The sequence below is a fragment of the Malaya genurostris genome, chromosome 1 (assembly GCF_030247185.1).
Source record: "Malaya genurostris strain Urasoe2022 chromosome 1, Malgen_1.1, whole genome shotgun sequence".
NCBI lineage: Eukaryota > Metazoa > Arthropoda > Insecta > Diptera > Culicidae > Malaya > Malaya genurostris.
This window is the reverse complement of record NC_080570.1, coordinates 106948512-106966994: the sequence shown is the minus strand read 5'-3', so window position 1 is coordinate 106966994 and position 18483 is coordinate 106948512. Positions and strand designations below refer to the sequence as shown.

At 34.7% G+C, this 18483-nt stretch overlaps 1 protein-coding gene across 3 annotated transcripts in view; it reads left to right on the top strand.

The window, feature by feature from the left end:
- The window catches only part of LOC131425324 (epidermal retinol dehydrogenase 2), a 75434-nt gene that overhangs the window by 32337 nt on the left and 24614 nt on the right, over window positions 1-18483 (top strand). Inside the window, exons 1-2 of one of the 3 annotated variants that reach the window (XM_058587132.1) lie at window positions 54-451; window positions 560-656. The exons of 1 other annotated variant lie outside the window; for it this stretch is intronic. In XM_058587132.1, the coding sequence (XP_058443115.1) occupies window positions 643-656 (14 nt within the window). In that variant the 5' untranslated portion in view covers window positions 54-451; window positions 560-642. Of the gene's footprint in view, window positions 1-46; window positions 657-18483 lie in introns of those variants that run through there. One more of the 3 variants, XM_058587133.1, reaches the window with a different exon arrangement.

The following is an 18483-nucleotide window of genomic DNA, read 5'->3' as shown; positions in this document are numbered from 1 at the left end:
TTCCCATAGACTCGAAACTTGTTTGTAAGTATAAGAAGTCAGCATCTCGTGCGACGCGCCTTCAGTTTACTGAAAACAATCGGCAATATCGGGTCAACAAGTGGGGGTCGTGATCGCGAATTTTCCGTTGGTTTTCCCAGCACGTACGCACGCACGCACGCACACCTCGAAGGGCTCGGTAGTCCGCCAATTTCTAGTCGATCAAGTGTGTCGAGAGAGAGAGAATTTGTGTGGAATCCATTTTTTGCTGCATCACCGTTGGACTTCGGAGCCACCCCGTGCTGTTTAGTATCAGTGCTAGACCCCGAGATAATCGGTGATTTAGAAACTGTTACACTTACTTCGCTGAACTTGTGGATCACGACAACTAATCGGCATCGATAAGTGCGTGATTGTTTGCTGAACATATATTGAAGACGTTGTGGACTGGTGATAAGGAGGCAATCTTTTGGTAACTGATAAGCGAATCCACTGTGCTTCACTTGGGTTCTGGCCTTCGTGGAGGAAGAGAATTTCAGTTGAGCTGTGCTATTTGACCGAGTTAGTCCTAATATTTCAGGTCAAAGAAAGCAAGTGAGTCAAGGGTGACGAATCTAGTGACAGTGCTATAATCTAGTGTCTGCGATAGTAACCGGCTTCAAAATGCCTCAAGACAAGTAAGTGCGAGCAGAATTTTTGTTTTTTTCTGGTTCTGGGAATCATTGATGCTTCCGAATGTTGCCACTATATGTTGTTTTGTCCTGTGATTGATGCATTTTTAGTCACTCTGGGTTTTCATCACATTCGGAGTAAAACTACTGTGAAAACAAAACAAAGAGATACAAACTATTTTGAAGTGCCATTACGTAAAATCTACGTTTCTCAAGTGCCTTATGTTTAATAATCTAATTTTGTAACATTGCCTAACTTATTTTTCACCAGCCTATTGAGAATATTGAAGCTAGAATCAGTAAATGTGACATTTAAATTAATTGTTCAAACCTATCTTGATTTTGCTTCGGAACATTATCGATTTTTTGTGTGTAATTGTTCATTTGACAATTAGAAAAACGATCAAATAGCAACAGCTTTCCGTTTACTGAATCAACTACGTGCATTCAAATTCAAGACGAAGACATTACGCTGCCAGAATGATTTCTTGCGACATATATACGAGGCGTGTTCGAAAAGTAATGGACGTGCGGTCATAAAAAATATTACCATTTGAATTAGGTTTTATCAGCATACTTAAGTCGTTTTCTGAAAAAACTGAAACTGACTTAGGTTGCTGTCAGAGAGAACGCGATTTGCAAGGCAGTGTGAAGCGTTTTAATGCGATGCACTTTTGCCGCATCGCATTCACTTTGACAGGTTTGCTTTGATTAAATGTAACTAGCCCAGACGCGCCTTCAGACGCTTCGCAAATCACGTTTACTCTGACAGCAACTTTAGGGTAGTTTCATCAAACAAACACTTTTAACGAAACTGTGTTGGGTTCGCACCTTGCAACGGGGGTTTGAGCAAATCTGATATAATAACCAGGTTCGAAACTGATTCGACTTTCAGTACAACAACGTTAGGTTTAGGTTTAGGTTTGAAACTAGCTTCAAACAAACAATTTGACAGCAGTTAAGTTGGAAACTGGGTTAGGTTTTGCATAGAGCGAAAACGACATTAGTTTCGCACAAACTTTGCCACACAATCATCGTTTACTTCTAAGCATTGCTCATACCGCAGCACTAACTGCCTTAACTCATCTGCTTCTATGCAGATGAGTTAAGGCAGTTTGTGCAGCGGTATGAGAAATGCTTAGAAGTAAACGGTGATTGTGTGGCCGTATGTGAGTTGAACCCGTTGACTCATTGTTCGACAATTGTGCCCAAAGTGAAAAATTTCAGCAATCGAAAAAATCATTGCAGATCCATGAAATAAGATTAATGTCAGAAGTTGAAATTCGCAAAAATTTTAAAACATAAAATCGACTATCGATTATCGTGGCCATTGTTTACTGTACGTTCGGAAAGGCAAATGACCACTGGTTTAGAACAACATCTGATATAGCTAAACAAGCAGTGCACATACAGACATGAATAGGTTTAACGACTACTCGGTTTGAATTACAATCAATGCCGGAAATATCATGAAAGCATTGTGATATACTAGCTGTAATGCCTGATGCTGGACTGCTTTGACTGCTTTTAAATTCCAAATATGTATAGAATGAAAAAATAAATCTTAGAGTTTTATGACAATAAAACTGAACTTCGGTAGAAAGAAAAACGAATGAAGGACGGTATGATGCCCATTCGGTGCGACAGCGAAGGGTGTGTGTTATGATGTGAAGTTTACTGCAATAGAGTGCTCGTCAGTGTGTGGCCACATTCGATTTCAATTGAATTGAATGGAGTTTTACAGCACTGATTTCAATTACTTGTCTGCAGGCGAGATTTGTTCTTTTCACATATCTTTGTTCATTACATTTGCAATGATAAGGTTCATTGTACATCAGATCATGTTTCAGTGTATAAAAAGCTCTTTTGAAGTATGTTTATTTGTACGGTCTCGTCTGAATTATATAAAAAAGAAATGAAAAATGGCTCTTTTTCATGGAACTGAAATTATAGCGGCATAGTATATTTAAGAAAGTTTTGTAGTTTTCAATGCTAAAAAACTTTATATATATATATATATATATATATATATATATATATATATATATATATATATATATATATATATATATATATATATATATATATATATATATATATATATATATATATATATATATATATATATATATATATATATATCATAGATATTAAAAATATATAAGTTTTCATACAAAAACTTCAGGACACTTCTTTCAGAAAATATATTTTATCGTGAATTCTACTCAAGTTACGGGAATAGTACCTTCTGCAAATTTGTTTGAAATGACTTTCTGCACAACTTTGTCGAAGTTACTTAACCCCTATGTTGAGCTAAAATATATATTTATATCTCACTTTTAGGGGGACTAATTACATAAATAATAATTTCAAAAGATGACGCCTATCGTTCTGAGCAACTTTGCTGAATATACTGTATCTCGAAAACCACGTTTTTAATGAGTTATCAATTAAGAACGTAAAATTAAGATTTTGAGCCACGGTGCGAGTCCCAGAGCTCGTCGAAATGAGCAAATGTTTGTGCATGTTTGTGTGTGTGTGTAACAAAAATATGCACTCACGTTTCTCGGAGATGAACAAACCGTTCTCTACAAACTTAGATTCAACTCCTATTACGAACCAAATCCCAAATAACGTAAACTTTTTTTACGAACCTACTTCGTAAAAGGAAGTTTTTGCATACAATGCAAAAGATTACCAGCTTATTTACATTCCTTGAATACTACAATATGGGTATTGGGTTTAAAGAGTACATTCCGGAAAATGATTGGAATTTCTGGAAACGATAACAAATATGTCGTTATGAGAGTAACAGTACTTTTTTAGATTTTATCAAGTACACTAAAAAACTGATGTTATTTGTGTAACACTGAAAATAAAAATATTTTAAGAACACGGTCATTGACTTAAAGCAAAAGATTTATGTTTGAGGTTGCTTTTAAATATTAAATTAAGATTTTCAGTTGTTCAATAAAATATTGGAATCATACAATACGACTATAACAACATAAACTTGTTAATGGTTGTTTCGACATTATTCATATACACCCAAACCTTTTTTACGTTACCTTTTTTTACATAACTCTTTTCACCAACCAAATAAAAAATAACGTGAACTTTTTTTTACGAACCTACTTCGTAAAAAGTGGGTTTGGCATACAATGAAAACGATATCTACAATAAATCTGGTTTATCGATATTTCTTGGTTTATCAATATTTTTAGAAAGGATTTAATGAACAGATGCCGGAAAACAATATTTGGTGTCGTATCGAATTCCAAGATAACAACCTTCGGTATCGATATGTTTTGAAAACCCTTAAAGTAAAGAAATTTTCGGAAAGGATTGGTTACTAATAAGCGATGTTTGAGCTCATTTACAAATTCTATGAGGTAACTTCCGGTATAGCGTTTTCAAGGAATACCAAGTTCAAGGAATACGGTAATAACTTTCAAGGAATACTAATAAACCAGAGGTTGCCATCTTGGATTTCTAAACAACCACAAGCATTGTTTCCGGCATGTATTTTTCAAATCCGTTCCGAAAATACCCATATTGTAAAGCTTTTTAAGGAATATCAATAAACCGGATGACGCCATCTTGGATTTTGAAACGACCCCAAACATCATTTTTTGCACTTACTCTTCACATCCGTTCCGACAATATAGGGGGTTTCATAACACAAAACTTTTTTTACGAACCAAATCCCAAAAAACCTTTTTCTACGAACTACCACAATTCACGAACCCTCGTTTAGTTCGTAAATGGAGTTTTCGGTTTATCACTTTTCTTTTTATCAACAAGGAAATTAATAAACCGAATTAAAAAAAACGTGATTAATACACCTAGCAGTGAGATGATACCTTTTTTTATCAATCCGCATGTGTTTTTTGCAGGGATATTCTCAGGTGTTTTAGTCCTCATTATTTTAATTATCGTCGTTTTAAACGGCAAATTGAGATTTTAATCACACATTACTTTGTAATGTCGAAACTGCAAATCGTACAGAATTTCAATCTTAACGTGTGACAATCGATTGAACATTCTATAAGATGTCGAAGTAAGTTCCACTTTAAAGTTTTTCGTCATTATTTATGGTACTTCCAGAGCCGGTATTCAGTAACTAGCATAGCCCAAAATGATTCGAATGGCCATAAATCAATACACCAAACAATTTCCATCTTCTATATCGGTATGAATTTTAAAAACTCATCATCTGAAATTCCAGAATCGGATAAAATTACCCAATTTTGTATGGGACCTTAAGTCCTTTAATTTGAATTTTTGTTTTTAAAGTTCGATTTGGCCTTTTTGAGAAAATGATTGAGCTTTGAGAAACGATTCGATACTCTAACCGGAATTAGAAATTCGGTGTAGCCGAAGTCAGACAAATTCACCTGAGTAGGTGTATAGTTTACATTTGTTTCAAAATGTTTGAAAATCAATGTAGATATCTTTGAGGAATCGTAGTGCGAATTAAATTTTTGGGTGCCTTCCGAAACGAAAACTGAATACAACCAAAAATGAAATAAGTTTATTTGGTTATCGACTATCCAAATCTGCAAACCCGATAAACCTGATTAATTTAAGTGAAATGGACATTTTTATACTAATCACCCTGTATCTCCTAAACCAGAAGTCGGATCTGACTTAAAAGTAAGATGTTTCATAGGATTTTAATACTTCTCATTTGAATCATAGATGATTCTTAGATTTCATTTGAATCTTAGATCTGTTCAGCCATCTACGAGAAAAATGAATTGCATTATTTTAATTTTGTTTCATATATCATCCTGTGGTTCCGCAATCAGAAATGGGATCCAAACGTAATTCAGGAACCTTGTTTGGAAGTATACTACTTTTCATATGAATCTGAGTTTGTAGAAAACGGTTTAGCCATCTCTGAGAAAATTGAGTGAAATTATTTGTCACACGCGTATTTACTGATCTCGACGAACTGAGTCGTATGGTATATGGAAGTTATGTTCTTCCAGCATTTATTGCTGTAAGTAGTTTAAATCAATATAATTATGGAATTACTTTCAACTCTAAAATGCTGATATCATCTGGTTTACATATGCCATATTCGAACGATTATGTTGCCAAAAACGAACCGTGCTAAAATCGGTCCGAGGCAAATTGTCATGAAAAAGGATACAGTACACAGTCTTTTTGGTACTTCGAAACAATTATATGTAACAGTATAAAAAATCGTGTTTCACGTTGCTCCCAAGCATTGCTTTGTCATACAGCGTTCAAAACTCCTACTGCTGGAATAGGGGGAAAAGTCGCTTATACAAAAATGCCGATATCTCCGTTGAAAATGGACGGATTTTAACAATCTATGGCTTGTTGGATAGGTATTACCGAGCGAAATCTAAGTCTAAAAACATATTCTGTTTTCAAGATCAAATGTGACAGATACTGTCAAAAAACTAAAAATTTTGACATAAAGCTTCGTATAACTGAAAAAGTAAACATCCGATCTAAAAACCATTCAATAGCGTTCTGGGTGACGAGGAGACCTTTCATTTGCGACTAGTTAGATCAAAATCGGTCCAGCCATCTCTGAGATCTCGACCTCTTAGTTAACAACACACATACAGACACACACACACACACACACACAGACATTTGCTCAGTTCGTCGAGCTGAATCGATTGGTATATGACATTCGGCCCTCCGGGCCTCGGAAAATTTTTCGAAAGTTTGAGCGAATTCTATACCTATTTTTTATATATATAAAAAAAGGTAAAAAGGTAAAAATCTGCGCCATCGAAAAATATTCGACAAATATTAATCAGTAAGAGAACTAAAATGAGTCAACTAAGTTTAATCTAAAGCAAAAAAAAAGTTCCAGGTCATACAGAAATATAGTTCAAATCAGTCAACATGACAGGTTTGAATTGAATTTTCATCACTACTGGTGTTCCATTCGAAGGAAACGACGAAAGGAATATGCATTGGTAGAAAAATGCAAATGAGATCAACCCTCTAAAGTCTGACTTTGCGGTTTTGGAAATCAAACGGCTTCAATTTCATCGTTGAAAATTAACACCGAATTTAAAATGTAAACTTAAAAATAATTATAAATAAACCCCTGCTTAAGTTTCCGAATATATTTAACATTTGATTGCTAAACACATATTTTCTCAATCTACAGGAATTTTGCGAATTGTTATTCCGAGCTAATTAATTTTCTAGTTCTAAGATCGACTGGTTTTCCCATGAAGTAATAAATAATTTCAATTGCGCAAGTGTGTAATTTTGAATGTAAATTTTCTAACAGTGGTGGTAGAAACTTGTTTGGATGATCTCGTGTATAACATCAACACGCTAGCTTATACGAATACTACTTGGTGAGCAAGATAGATGAATCAACGAATCGTTGAATGAAAGTGATATTTGCTAATTGCTAAGGTCTGTTGAAACAGAATGGTCAAAGACCACAAAAGGAATTTAATACCAGGATTTTACTTCGTTTCCATGATTTTCGCTGCTCTGCGATCGGGAGCCATATCTGAAACAGCTATCGATTCATACACCGTGTGACCTTCACTGCGAATGTGATCAACGACCTTTGCCAATCATTACAAGCATCATTGCTGTCGGTAACACTTGGTTTCTTTAACAGCTAGTTTGCACCATCTTAACCACACGATCGTTACATAGGGGAAGTAGGCCTCAAACAGCAAGAATTCAGCAATTGTTCATCTACTTGGTCTCAGAATCAATGGCAGCTAGGATTCAAAACAAGTGTTGTCCATTATTTTATATTTAATTTAAATTGTTTATTGTTTGTCGAACTTTTTTTCTATTAAATCACCTGCCAATATTCACTTAGAAAAAGAATTCTGATGGATTCGGTACTCGTTGAGGGTTAGTCATAAAAAACGCGATATTTCTTCTACAAAGGATAAAAATTTTAGAATTTAAGTATATAAAATTGTCAGCTTGGATGCATCGCAGGCGCGGAAATAATTTTATTTCGGGATGAAAATCTCACTATTGAAGAGAGCTGTGACGTTTAACTTTCCGGCATACAAAAATTGTTACTTAGTACCGAACTTTAAATATTCGCATAAAAAATGAAATTGGAAAAAAATTGTTGGCTCAGAAAGGCGAGAATCGCCGAAACATGACGTTATCGCGAAAAAATGATCTTTATGAAATCTCGTCTGAGATATTCTGGGCCTTCTGGGAGTTTTCCAAGTTTACGTTTTTTTTGCACGATGTTATCTGTTACCAACGTTTTATACATTTCTTAGACATCTGGCATTAAAGGAATCAATTTCGAGTTCGATTTCAAACTACAATCTCTGCTAGTCTGCTTGTTAGTAAAGATTTGTGGCTTTCGAATTATGTGATCTTATTTATTTTTGGTACTGAATAATTTGCTGTGTATGTGATTCTCTATCTATGGCCGTAACATAAGTTTAACTAAATATGTTGTACATTAATTGGATGGAACAATGAATGGATATCGAAAACAATAAGCTCTATTTCTACATCTCTTTGAAAATCATGTTGTCTTGGTCAACGTAAGCTTTTGTTTTCTTCATATTGACAACGATTTTCTTATAAGAAATCTAATCGTCTACATTTTCAGAATAAATCTTCAAACAAAATGTTTAAAATTTCTAGGATATGCTCTACAAACTATCTTCTCCATTTCGATACAGTGTAGTAAAACGTACGGTTGTCTTTCTCGTTAGAAAGGCTTTGCAATCACTGTGAAACCCGTATTTTGAACCGATAGGCCGATAGTCATATGCCATTCGACTCAGTTCGTCGAGTACGCAAATGTCTGTGTGTCTGCGTGTGTATGTGTGTATGCAACAAAAACGAGTACTCGATTTTCTCTGAGATGGCTGGACTGATTTACACAACCTAAGATTCAAATGAAAGGTCATATAGGTTCTTATTGAATTTTACTCGGATCAAACTTCCGCCCAACCGACTTCCTATAGTTACGGGGTAAAATGTGAAAAATGAACAAAACAAGCCCACTTGATTTTCTCAGAAACTGCTTATCCAAATTTTACAAGCTGAGATTCAAATGAAAGGTCGTGCAACCCCAGATAACTCTACTGAATTTCATCCGGAAACGACATCCGGTTCCAAAGTTACAGGCTGATAAGTATACAAATCTCATTTTCAGTAGTGTGTTTTTAAACATGTCTCGGAAAAATCAAGCCAAATACATTCAAATTACTGTAAAATTCTTCAACTAGGCTGGTATGGTTAGTTTATGATCAAATACGTTGATTTTGGTTACCCCGGATCATCGTTTCTGGTTCCGGAAGTACCGGAAAAGTATTCTGCAAGCCGGAAATCACTCCAATTTTTCAGAAACGACCAGATCGACTTTCGTAAACTCAGATTTAAATAAAAAGTATTAGGTTTTCATAAGTTTGTGTGAAATTTTATCTAGATCTGGCTTCCGGTTCCGGAAATACAGGGTAGTGTGTATAAAATTGCAAGCTCTTATATAGAGCGATAGTGCAAAAAACGTAAATATTCTTCTGAATTTGGTTCAAGCCTATTTCAATAGCTATAGGTTTCGAAAGTATCGAAAACAGTGATCGAAAGCTCAAAAACTCTTTTCATTTTCTCAGAAACATCTGAGTCGATTTTCACAAACTTATGCTGCTTTTCATTGAAAAACATTCTGGTGGTGTTTCATTGCCATTTCTGCACGAAAGTCAGAGCAATCCCCGCCACCAGTGTTTTTCAATGAAGAACGCTATTAGACTCAAATAAAAGGGTCAGCATCTTTACGAAAAGACTGCTTTCGACCTTTGTTCATATCTTATTTCCGTTTCCGGAGCTACAGGTTTAAACTGTCATTCTGAGCAAGAATGCAAAAAACGAAGAAGTTCTTTTAACTTGGGTCAAAACTTAAAATTTGGAAGTTATTCTTATGCAAATAATTTTTTTTGTTATTCATTATTCCAAAAATTGTTCTGAAGAATTCTTTAGTAATATTAATGAAAACATGAGTTATATGAGAAAGGTATCACAGCACCACTAGGTGGATTAAAACAGGTTTCCACCCTCGAAGTGTCTTTTGATCACATTTATCTTTCGGAACCATTATTTTTAAGAAAATGATTTTGAAACCCGCATATTGTCAAATGCTCAGTCATTAACTTACTGGAAAGCACTTGATTATCAACATAATTCCAAGCCTGTTAGTATTTAAGGCCATCGTCCAAGTACCATGCGCGCGCGGGTAGATTTAGGAAATTTTCGATGGAAATTTTGAAAAATTTGACAAAACCAAAAACATACAGACCTTTGAAATACTTTTATCTATCTACAGGGTGAAAATGGCTGGAAAATTCGGAGGGTTTTCCGAATCTTATCAAAAATAGCTCTGAAAAATGAGTGTTTATGTGATCTTTCACAATCTGGAAAAATAATGCGATGACATAATTTTTTTTTTCAAATTAACCTTATGATGGATACAAAGATTACATTCGGACACATTTTTGGAAAACCTTTTCACGCTTTTCATAGAAAATCCACGAATTTCAAAAATTTCCACAAAAAGGTCTGTATGTTTTTGGTTTTGTCAAATTTTTCAAAATTTCCATCGAAAATTTCCTAAAACCACCCGCGCGCATGGTACTTGGACGATGGCCTTAAATACTAACAGGCTTGGAATTATGTTGATAATCAAGTGCTTTCCAGTAAGTTAATGACTGAGCATTTGACAATATGCGGGTTTCAAAATCATTTTCTTAAAAATAATGGTTCCGGGGGGGGGGGGGGGGGGGCACGGTGTTTCTATCTTCAGTAGTTTCATTTTTAAAATCATTTTTGTCGATACTCATAAACGAAAGCTAACGAGAACGGCTTATGTACAAGCATTCTACCAACTATCGGCAAAAACCAAAAACGCGCAAAAACACAAAAGAGTGATGACATATCAATAAATAGGAAGTATTTAATTTTGATAAAATGTATATTGAATATCACACTTTTGTGCAAACATTCTCTAGAGATATGCCGATTCATATTTTAAATTGATCTTTTTCTTAAGCCCGGTCACATTTTTAGGAATTTGAACAAAAACATGTTCGAATGATTAGCCCTCGTTTTAAATTGGCAAGCATTTTCCATAGGAGAACAAATTCGAGTTCTCTAATTGAATAGCAAACAGTGTCGTCAAAGACGATTCTAATTACTCATTAAAAACAGGTTTGCTAAGTCAAGCTTTCTGTCAAAAGTCTTGAGATACCTGACGAATATGGCAAAATCGATTGTGCTTATTTTATTTAGTGTAGAAAGCGGTAAAAAAAAATTAGTGTAGAAAGTATCAATTCGACAAATAATGCAATTAAAAGCCAATTCGTAGTTTTTTGTATTTTTTCGGTATTTTAACGATATCAAACTAACTAGAGATTATAAGAGGAGGTTCGGACAGTAAATGGCAAATGACCTTTGCCTTTACTTTCTGACATATCAGAGACTCGGATGACTCGTATCTTTAAGATGCCTAAGTTCGACTCCTCTGGTAGAAGGTAAAAGTTTAGATACGAGAAGCCTTCTGCTTACTTAAATGACCCTTGTCACGTCTCACTTTTCCGCACTTTATTCTTCACATCCTTGCTCTTCCTTGAGTACTATGGCTCTATGATTTCATATTCTTTCTCCTCTTATAATCTCTAGTTAGTTTGATATCGTTAAAATACCGGGAAAAAAAGTAAAAATTACTGACTGAGCAGAAGTCAAAAATAAAAAAGTAAAAAGTTTTTTGTATTGTTCAAGAAAATCTTATATTTCCGGTTTCCGTATTTGTGATTTTTCAAATATAACTTTTAAATTATATATAAAATTTCTTTGAGTTATCAGTAATGTAACATCCATGATCGATACTATATCTCAAATTGGAAGGCATAACTGTGTATCAAATTTTAGACAAGGATGACTTAAACCGAGATTAATTGAAGTGCATGCAAAATAAACGTGTTGATAGTGGTGCATAGTGATTTGTAAAAAGCATTAAAAAAATTTCTTGCATTGCGAAACGTTTAAAATTTTTTTAAAGTGACGTCTCGAGCTTCAAACCTTTGTTCCACATGTTTAGGATTTTCTGATTTAGGTCGAATTTACAAATTTTATTCTATAATATGTTGTCACTTTAAAAAACTTTTAACCGTTTGGCAATGCAAGAAAGTTTTTTAATAACACCGAAGCGACAAAAACTTTTTCTCTTATTTCTGATATCATCTATATGAAGATCAAAAACACTATTACCAGTTGAATTCGAGGCCAAATTTCAAAATGCAGTGGTTTAGGATTGTATTAGGCAGTTTTTGTATTGAGGTTTGCAGTCTATAAAAAAGTGAAAGACTACTTTAATTATGTTTTTGAGAGTAAACTTACTCGAGTTAAATAAAGGAAATAATTATAAATTGATAGCTGTACTATAAGTAATACTCGTTTTGCGATTATGACAGTAATGAATCGTTCAAAAGTCAAGTGTGGTATGAAACGAGCAAATAGGTATTGTGTTCCGCCTTAGGCAAATCTCCCCTAACTAGAACTACGATCCGGAATCAACAACAGAACAAGACCTGTTTATTTTTTGTTTGTTTGTTTATCTTAAAATGGCAAGCGATCTTGCCGTCGCGACGAGTCATCGTCATTGCAAAGTGCGTGCAGTAGTTTTCAATTACATATGGCGAAACTGGTTGGAGGCGGCCACCGGTCACCGTTACGGTTTTCGTGTTCAATCAGCGACGGGTCGGGATTCAGTGATCAACTGAATAGGAATTTCAACAATCTAAAGCTCAACAACAATTCAGCACAAACAATTTGCCACGTCTTACCATGAACCATTGAGACGAGTTTTCGATAACTTTTTTTGTTTAGTTGATCTGTGTGATCACAGTTCGATACTTGCTAAGTTTACATTTCAAGTTCAAAGTCCCGGCAAAAAGTTGGTTTCGATTAGATTAGCAACCTCCAGCAATGTGGAGATTTATTATGTTAGTTAGTGCATTTGAAAACAAGCATTATGCAAGCAGAAATTTTATCAGTTGCTTTCGATAAGACATTCAGATAAGCAGTATTTAAAGCGATTATTAAATTGAACACAGTTAGGGTGCAAGCCGATCAAAACAATGACTATAAATGAGACAGCGAAATTTTTATTTAGTTTTGTCATTACTATACAAATTATGTTTTTTCAATGTGATGAGCAGGCAACTTAAAGCAATAAAAAGTTTTCACCTACGAGCAAACATTTTTTTTTTACTCTTATCGCGCTGGCGTCACTTGATGGTAATTACTGCTTTAAAAAAAATCTATTCCCATAATTTTCTCCGTGGCTAAGCTTCCATTTATTTCCTTTTCTTCGTTTTGTGAACTCATTGCCTCGGTACGTGACAATTATCGTAACGTTCATTATTGATCGAAGGAATTTACTGTCGTTCACAATTGACAACTGAATAGTTCATTCCAATTATCATTAGTTAGAATGATATCTTCTGTCTCTGTTCTTTAGATTGACCTTAATGGTAAAATGAAAATCATTCGGTTCGAGTATTTTCGTCGCTATAACAGCAGCATTGAACAATTTTAGAATTATTTTTCCTCGGTATTGCCTATTAGAGTCTAAGCAAATATATTGTATCCGATTCGTGGGTTGAAATTCGAGACGAAATAATATGGCGACTTTAAAAATGAGATGACTATTGATACACGATTTACCTATTACATGTATATCCTATAGGAACCCTATAGAATATGAGACAAATATGCGTAGCCTTGGAAAAAAATCACTTTGCATACTTCGTATTGCCTTTCTCTATAGAAAAATAATTTAATTACTGGAAAAACGACTTTAAAACGGCGGCTCAGAAACACATAGCGTTATATATAATTCGACGTAGCTCGACGAGATTGGAAAATGTCTTCGTTTATGTATGTATGTGCACATTTCAACGATTTTTTGTTATTACCGCTCCATTTTCTTTGAGATGGCTGAACTGATTTCAACAAACTTAGGTTCACATGAAATCCATTAAGCAACTTCGAATATCAAATGGCTGTGAATTCTAGTTCCGGAAATATGATGGTATAACTGACGTAACCGACGAAACGTGTTGTTTTTTTACAGGATCGGGGGTAGGGTGGGAAAATATTGAGAAATAGGTCGGTGAAGATGCATTTTTGAGGACGCTTCTTAGAAATCATGATTTGCGGTGTCCACTGTTAACTCAGCGCAGACTAATCAGATGTCAATGAATCAAAGCAGCATAGGTTAGGCAGATGTTTCTCTAGACTCCAACGGTATTGTTTGATTTTTATTCATTTTCTTTAAATTTTTGGTGGTTGTTTAAAGTCAAAACTACGTTTTTCACGAAACAAATTCGTCATTTTGTATCTGTAAAACCTTCCCAAATTTAGAAAAAAAAATCAAAAAGGAAAACGTTGGTGTCTGGTATTTTACATGTAGAAAATATGTGGTGAAGTTGTTTTCGAATGACGATGGATAGTCCTTGCCCCTCCCCGTTGTCGAAATAATATATATAATATAATATAATATAATATAATATAATATAATATAATATAATATAATATTAATTATTTAAAAAAAATAAAATACAACATAACATAATGAAATAATATGCTATGATATATAACAGTTAATGTCGCAGTGTAAGTTATGCTCTTCTTTCGTCGCAGTACTGCAGGAAATATAATATTTGTTTTTTTAATAATAATAATAATAATAATAATAATAATAATAATAATAATAATAATAATAATAATAATAATAATAATAATAATCATAATGACAACAATGTATAATACAATGTAATATAGTTCAATTCAATATATAACAAATAATGCAACAAAAAATAGAACCACATTTTGCAATATACTATGATAAATATTTCAATTTAGGATGGGCTTCAACCTACAAGCCATTTCGCTCCCTCTCATTCTGTGTTCTATTGACCAAATGTCATCTTAGACGCTCGGGGAGGCATGAGATAGGAACTTGTAAGAACTCAGTTATCGAGAAACGCGTTGCAAACTAGGCTTCCCCTTGCTCGGACGACGATTTTTAACGTTCCCGAGTTCCAGAATCCAGGGTTCAGTTCTAGAATTCAGATCCAGTATTCAGTTATAAAATTAAGTACAATTCCGAATTTCCATTTGAAAATTTAAGATCCAGTTTCAGAACTCAGCTCTAAAATTTATTTGTCCTTATAAAAGTTCAGATTCTAGTTTCAGAATTCAGATGCAGTGTTCAGTTACAGTTACCAAATTTAGTGCCAAAACTCTGATTTAAAACTCAGATCCTGAATTCAATATAAAATTTTAGCTCCAAAATCCTGTTTCAGAATGCAGATTTAGAATTGAGTTTCAAAGTTCAGCTCCAAAATTTTCTTACTCGAAAACCGGTTTTGATCATTCAATTCCAGAATTCTGTTTCAAAACTCAGTTCCAAAATTAAATTTACGTTCCGAATTTAGTTCCAGAACTTAGATCCAGAAATTAATTTAGTTGAAAATACATTCCAAAAATTCAGTTTTCGATTCCAGCTCTTTCGTTCAGTTCCAGCACTTACTTCTAGAATTCAGCTTCAGAACCCATGCCCTGAATACATATCCAGGAACCGATTCCAGAACTCAGATTCGGAATTCAGCACTAAAATTCAGTTCAAAGTTTTGCTCCAGGACTCGTTGCCAATTTTGAATTCAGAGTCTGGCACGAATTCCGTGTATGGATTTGGACTTCAACTTGAGCTAAAACTAAACTGAACTGAACCTAAACTTACTACATGACTGATCCAGGTCTCGGTCGTGGACTTCCATTTACCTTTCGTATTACTTATTCTGAGTCCAGGAGCTCGAAATTCCAATCCTGAACCTGGAACTAGAACCGGAGCTGAACTTTCTATATTACGGATCCAGTTCCAGGTCCACACAGATAAAAATATTTTGTGAATTTACATTTATTTCCATGCACATATTTGGAGCAGGTAATTGAATGGAAAGTTACATTACAAAACTAAGCGATTTGTAAATATGCAGCCTTGTTCAATGAAAAAGAAAATGTATTTCAATGTAATTTTACATCAATCATGGTTTTAAATCAGATTTTCGTTTCAACTGACGTCTGTTTAATAGTACTATTGGTTTACATGTCGTGTAAGTTTCATCTTTTCTTTCTGTGCAGATCTAGTAATACGATAAAATCTTATCCAGTTCCAGAATCTGGATCTCTACTTGGACTTGGGCCAGTAATATGATAAGTCAAGTTCCAACTACTTTTTCGCATTGCACTCGGCAGTGTTAAGCAGCGAAAGATTGTTTTATTCGTATTCACGTCATCTGGGCACACAGAAAAAAAATGAATTTTACAGGTGGCAGAATTTTACAAACGATACAATTCACAACTACTTAATTTTTCAAATGACGTAATATTCCACTCGAACAGAATTTTACATGCTCCAAGTGTAATTTGCACTCGGCTACCAAGTGCCGCTGTATTGATTTATATTTATCAATTATTCAATGAACAGATGAGCTCTGCGGTCCAGTAGAGTAACCGATGTTTCTCGGTTCAAGTCGCGCTGCTGCTCTCGATCTTTTGTTTTTTTATTTCATTCGAATTCCAGACTAACTAGTTCAAATGTATTATTGCCGATACATTTGGATTGAGAAATGTTTCCAAATATGTGACTTAAACGCAGAAGCATGCTTTTGTGAACTATCCGAATAAATCTGAATGAATTGGTATCAAAAATGAGTTCATATTTTTGTCAGAAATTATCAGCTTCAACAAACAGACAAATGTCACAGAAAAGTTCACTTAGATGTAACGTCGCAGTTCACACAAATTTACGTGGAAGCAAAGCAAAGTCGTGGTAATACATTCCTTTTGTGGGATTTGGCCTTTCTGTTTCAACAGACTTCGCATCCGATTCTTACTGTACACACTTCGAAAAAAACCCTGTGATTTTACATTATTTTAGATGCACATAAATGGAGCGTCGCAGTTCACGCAAATTTACGCGAAAGAACATTTCATATTGTGTCTAAAATTCGGATGACGTGAAATTCATTGAAATAAAAAAAATCACAAGGCAACCAAAATTTCTAATGATCGGCATTTTCAATTAATCGTCACACTTTTGAATCCGTAAATGCGCGAGAGTCTGCTTAGATTGGTATTTATTAGGAACCAACACCGAATATTCAAACCCAGAATATAGACTCTGTTTGTCATGATTTGTATTTGTTTTGTAGCCGACGAAATTACCTCAATAGCCCAAATGTATGCAATTATATGTTTGTACATACTTGTTATACGGATATCAATATCAAAGCTTTTCTTCGCCAAGCTTGTGTTCAAGTTTTGTATGCACGCAGGTATTTTTACAGCGTTTCTCTACCATTACTACCATCTGCGATTTCGGTTGAAGCGTTAAACTTTTTCTCATTATTAATCGAGTTCATCTTATAAAACGTGTTTAATCCACCTAGCAGTGAGATGATACCTTTTTTTATCAATCCACATGTGTTTTTTGCATGAATATTCTTCGGTGTTTAAGTTTTCATGACATTATTTTAATGACCGTCGTTTTAAGCGACAATTTGAGATTTTAATTACTCATTACTCTGTAATGTCGAAACTGCAAATCGGATCGAATTTGAATCTAGAACTGTGATAATCGATTAAACATGCCATGATATGTAAGTTTCACTTTAGAGTTTACGGTAATTTAAGATACTTCCAGAGCCGTTATTCAGGAACCAGCATAACCCAAACCGATTCGTGTGGCCATATGACGAATAAATTACAACAGTTTTGAGTCCAACTTTGAAGCTTTTTGGGATTGTCATCTTTTATACCGGTTTGAATTTTAAAAATTCATCATCATGTAATTCGAGAACCGGAAGTCATAATTGGATAACATTAATTAATTTTTGTATGTATGGATAAAATTTATTAATTTATTTATTAACAGTTATTTGGAAATGCATTCAACGTTTTCCGCTGCGACCGCAGCTTAGCAAACAGTGTCAAATCAAAGTTTGGCGGTGTTTTAGTTGCTGTATCTCAAAAATATGCCAGCTCTGTTGTACAAACGGTGAATGGTCGTTGCCTCGAACAAGTGTGTGTATGTGCTACCGTGCGGGACCGAAAGATATTTCTGTGCGGTGTGTATATCCCTCCCGATAAAAGCCAGCAAGTTGGTGTGATCGATGAGCACATTTCTACTGTTTCGGAGCTGTGCAGCAAAAGTTCCGCAAGTGATATTGTTTTTGTGTGCGGTGATTTCAACCAGCCACGGATAACGTGGGGTCATGGATCAGACGTAACACAATCTCCTTCTCTTCTACCCGTTGCCAGTACGACACTGATAGATGGTATGGATTATTTGAATTTATATCAAAGGAATCGCCATAAGAATCATCTCGGACGAACGCTCGATCTGATATTTTGTTCGTTAGAGAGCCAATTGGTAGTTGATCGTTGTGTTGCCCCACTACTACCCGTAGACCTTCACCATCCGCCTTTAGCTGTTTCATTGCCCGTTGATTGTGAAAGCGTTTCATGTGATACCCAGCTTATTGTCGAATCAATGCCATTGAACTACCGAAAAATTGATTTTACTGCCTTTCAAGCATATTTGCAGGATGTTAATTGGTCTGTTTTGTATGAAATCGATAACGTGAATGAGATGTCTTCACTATTCTGTGATATTTTGTTTCAATGGCTCAGTTCTAATCTTCCATTAGCAAAACGACCCATTGCTACTCCTTGGACTACAGCGTACCTACGTAAACTCAAGCGGGAT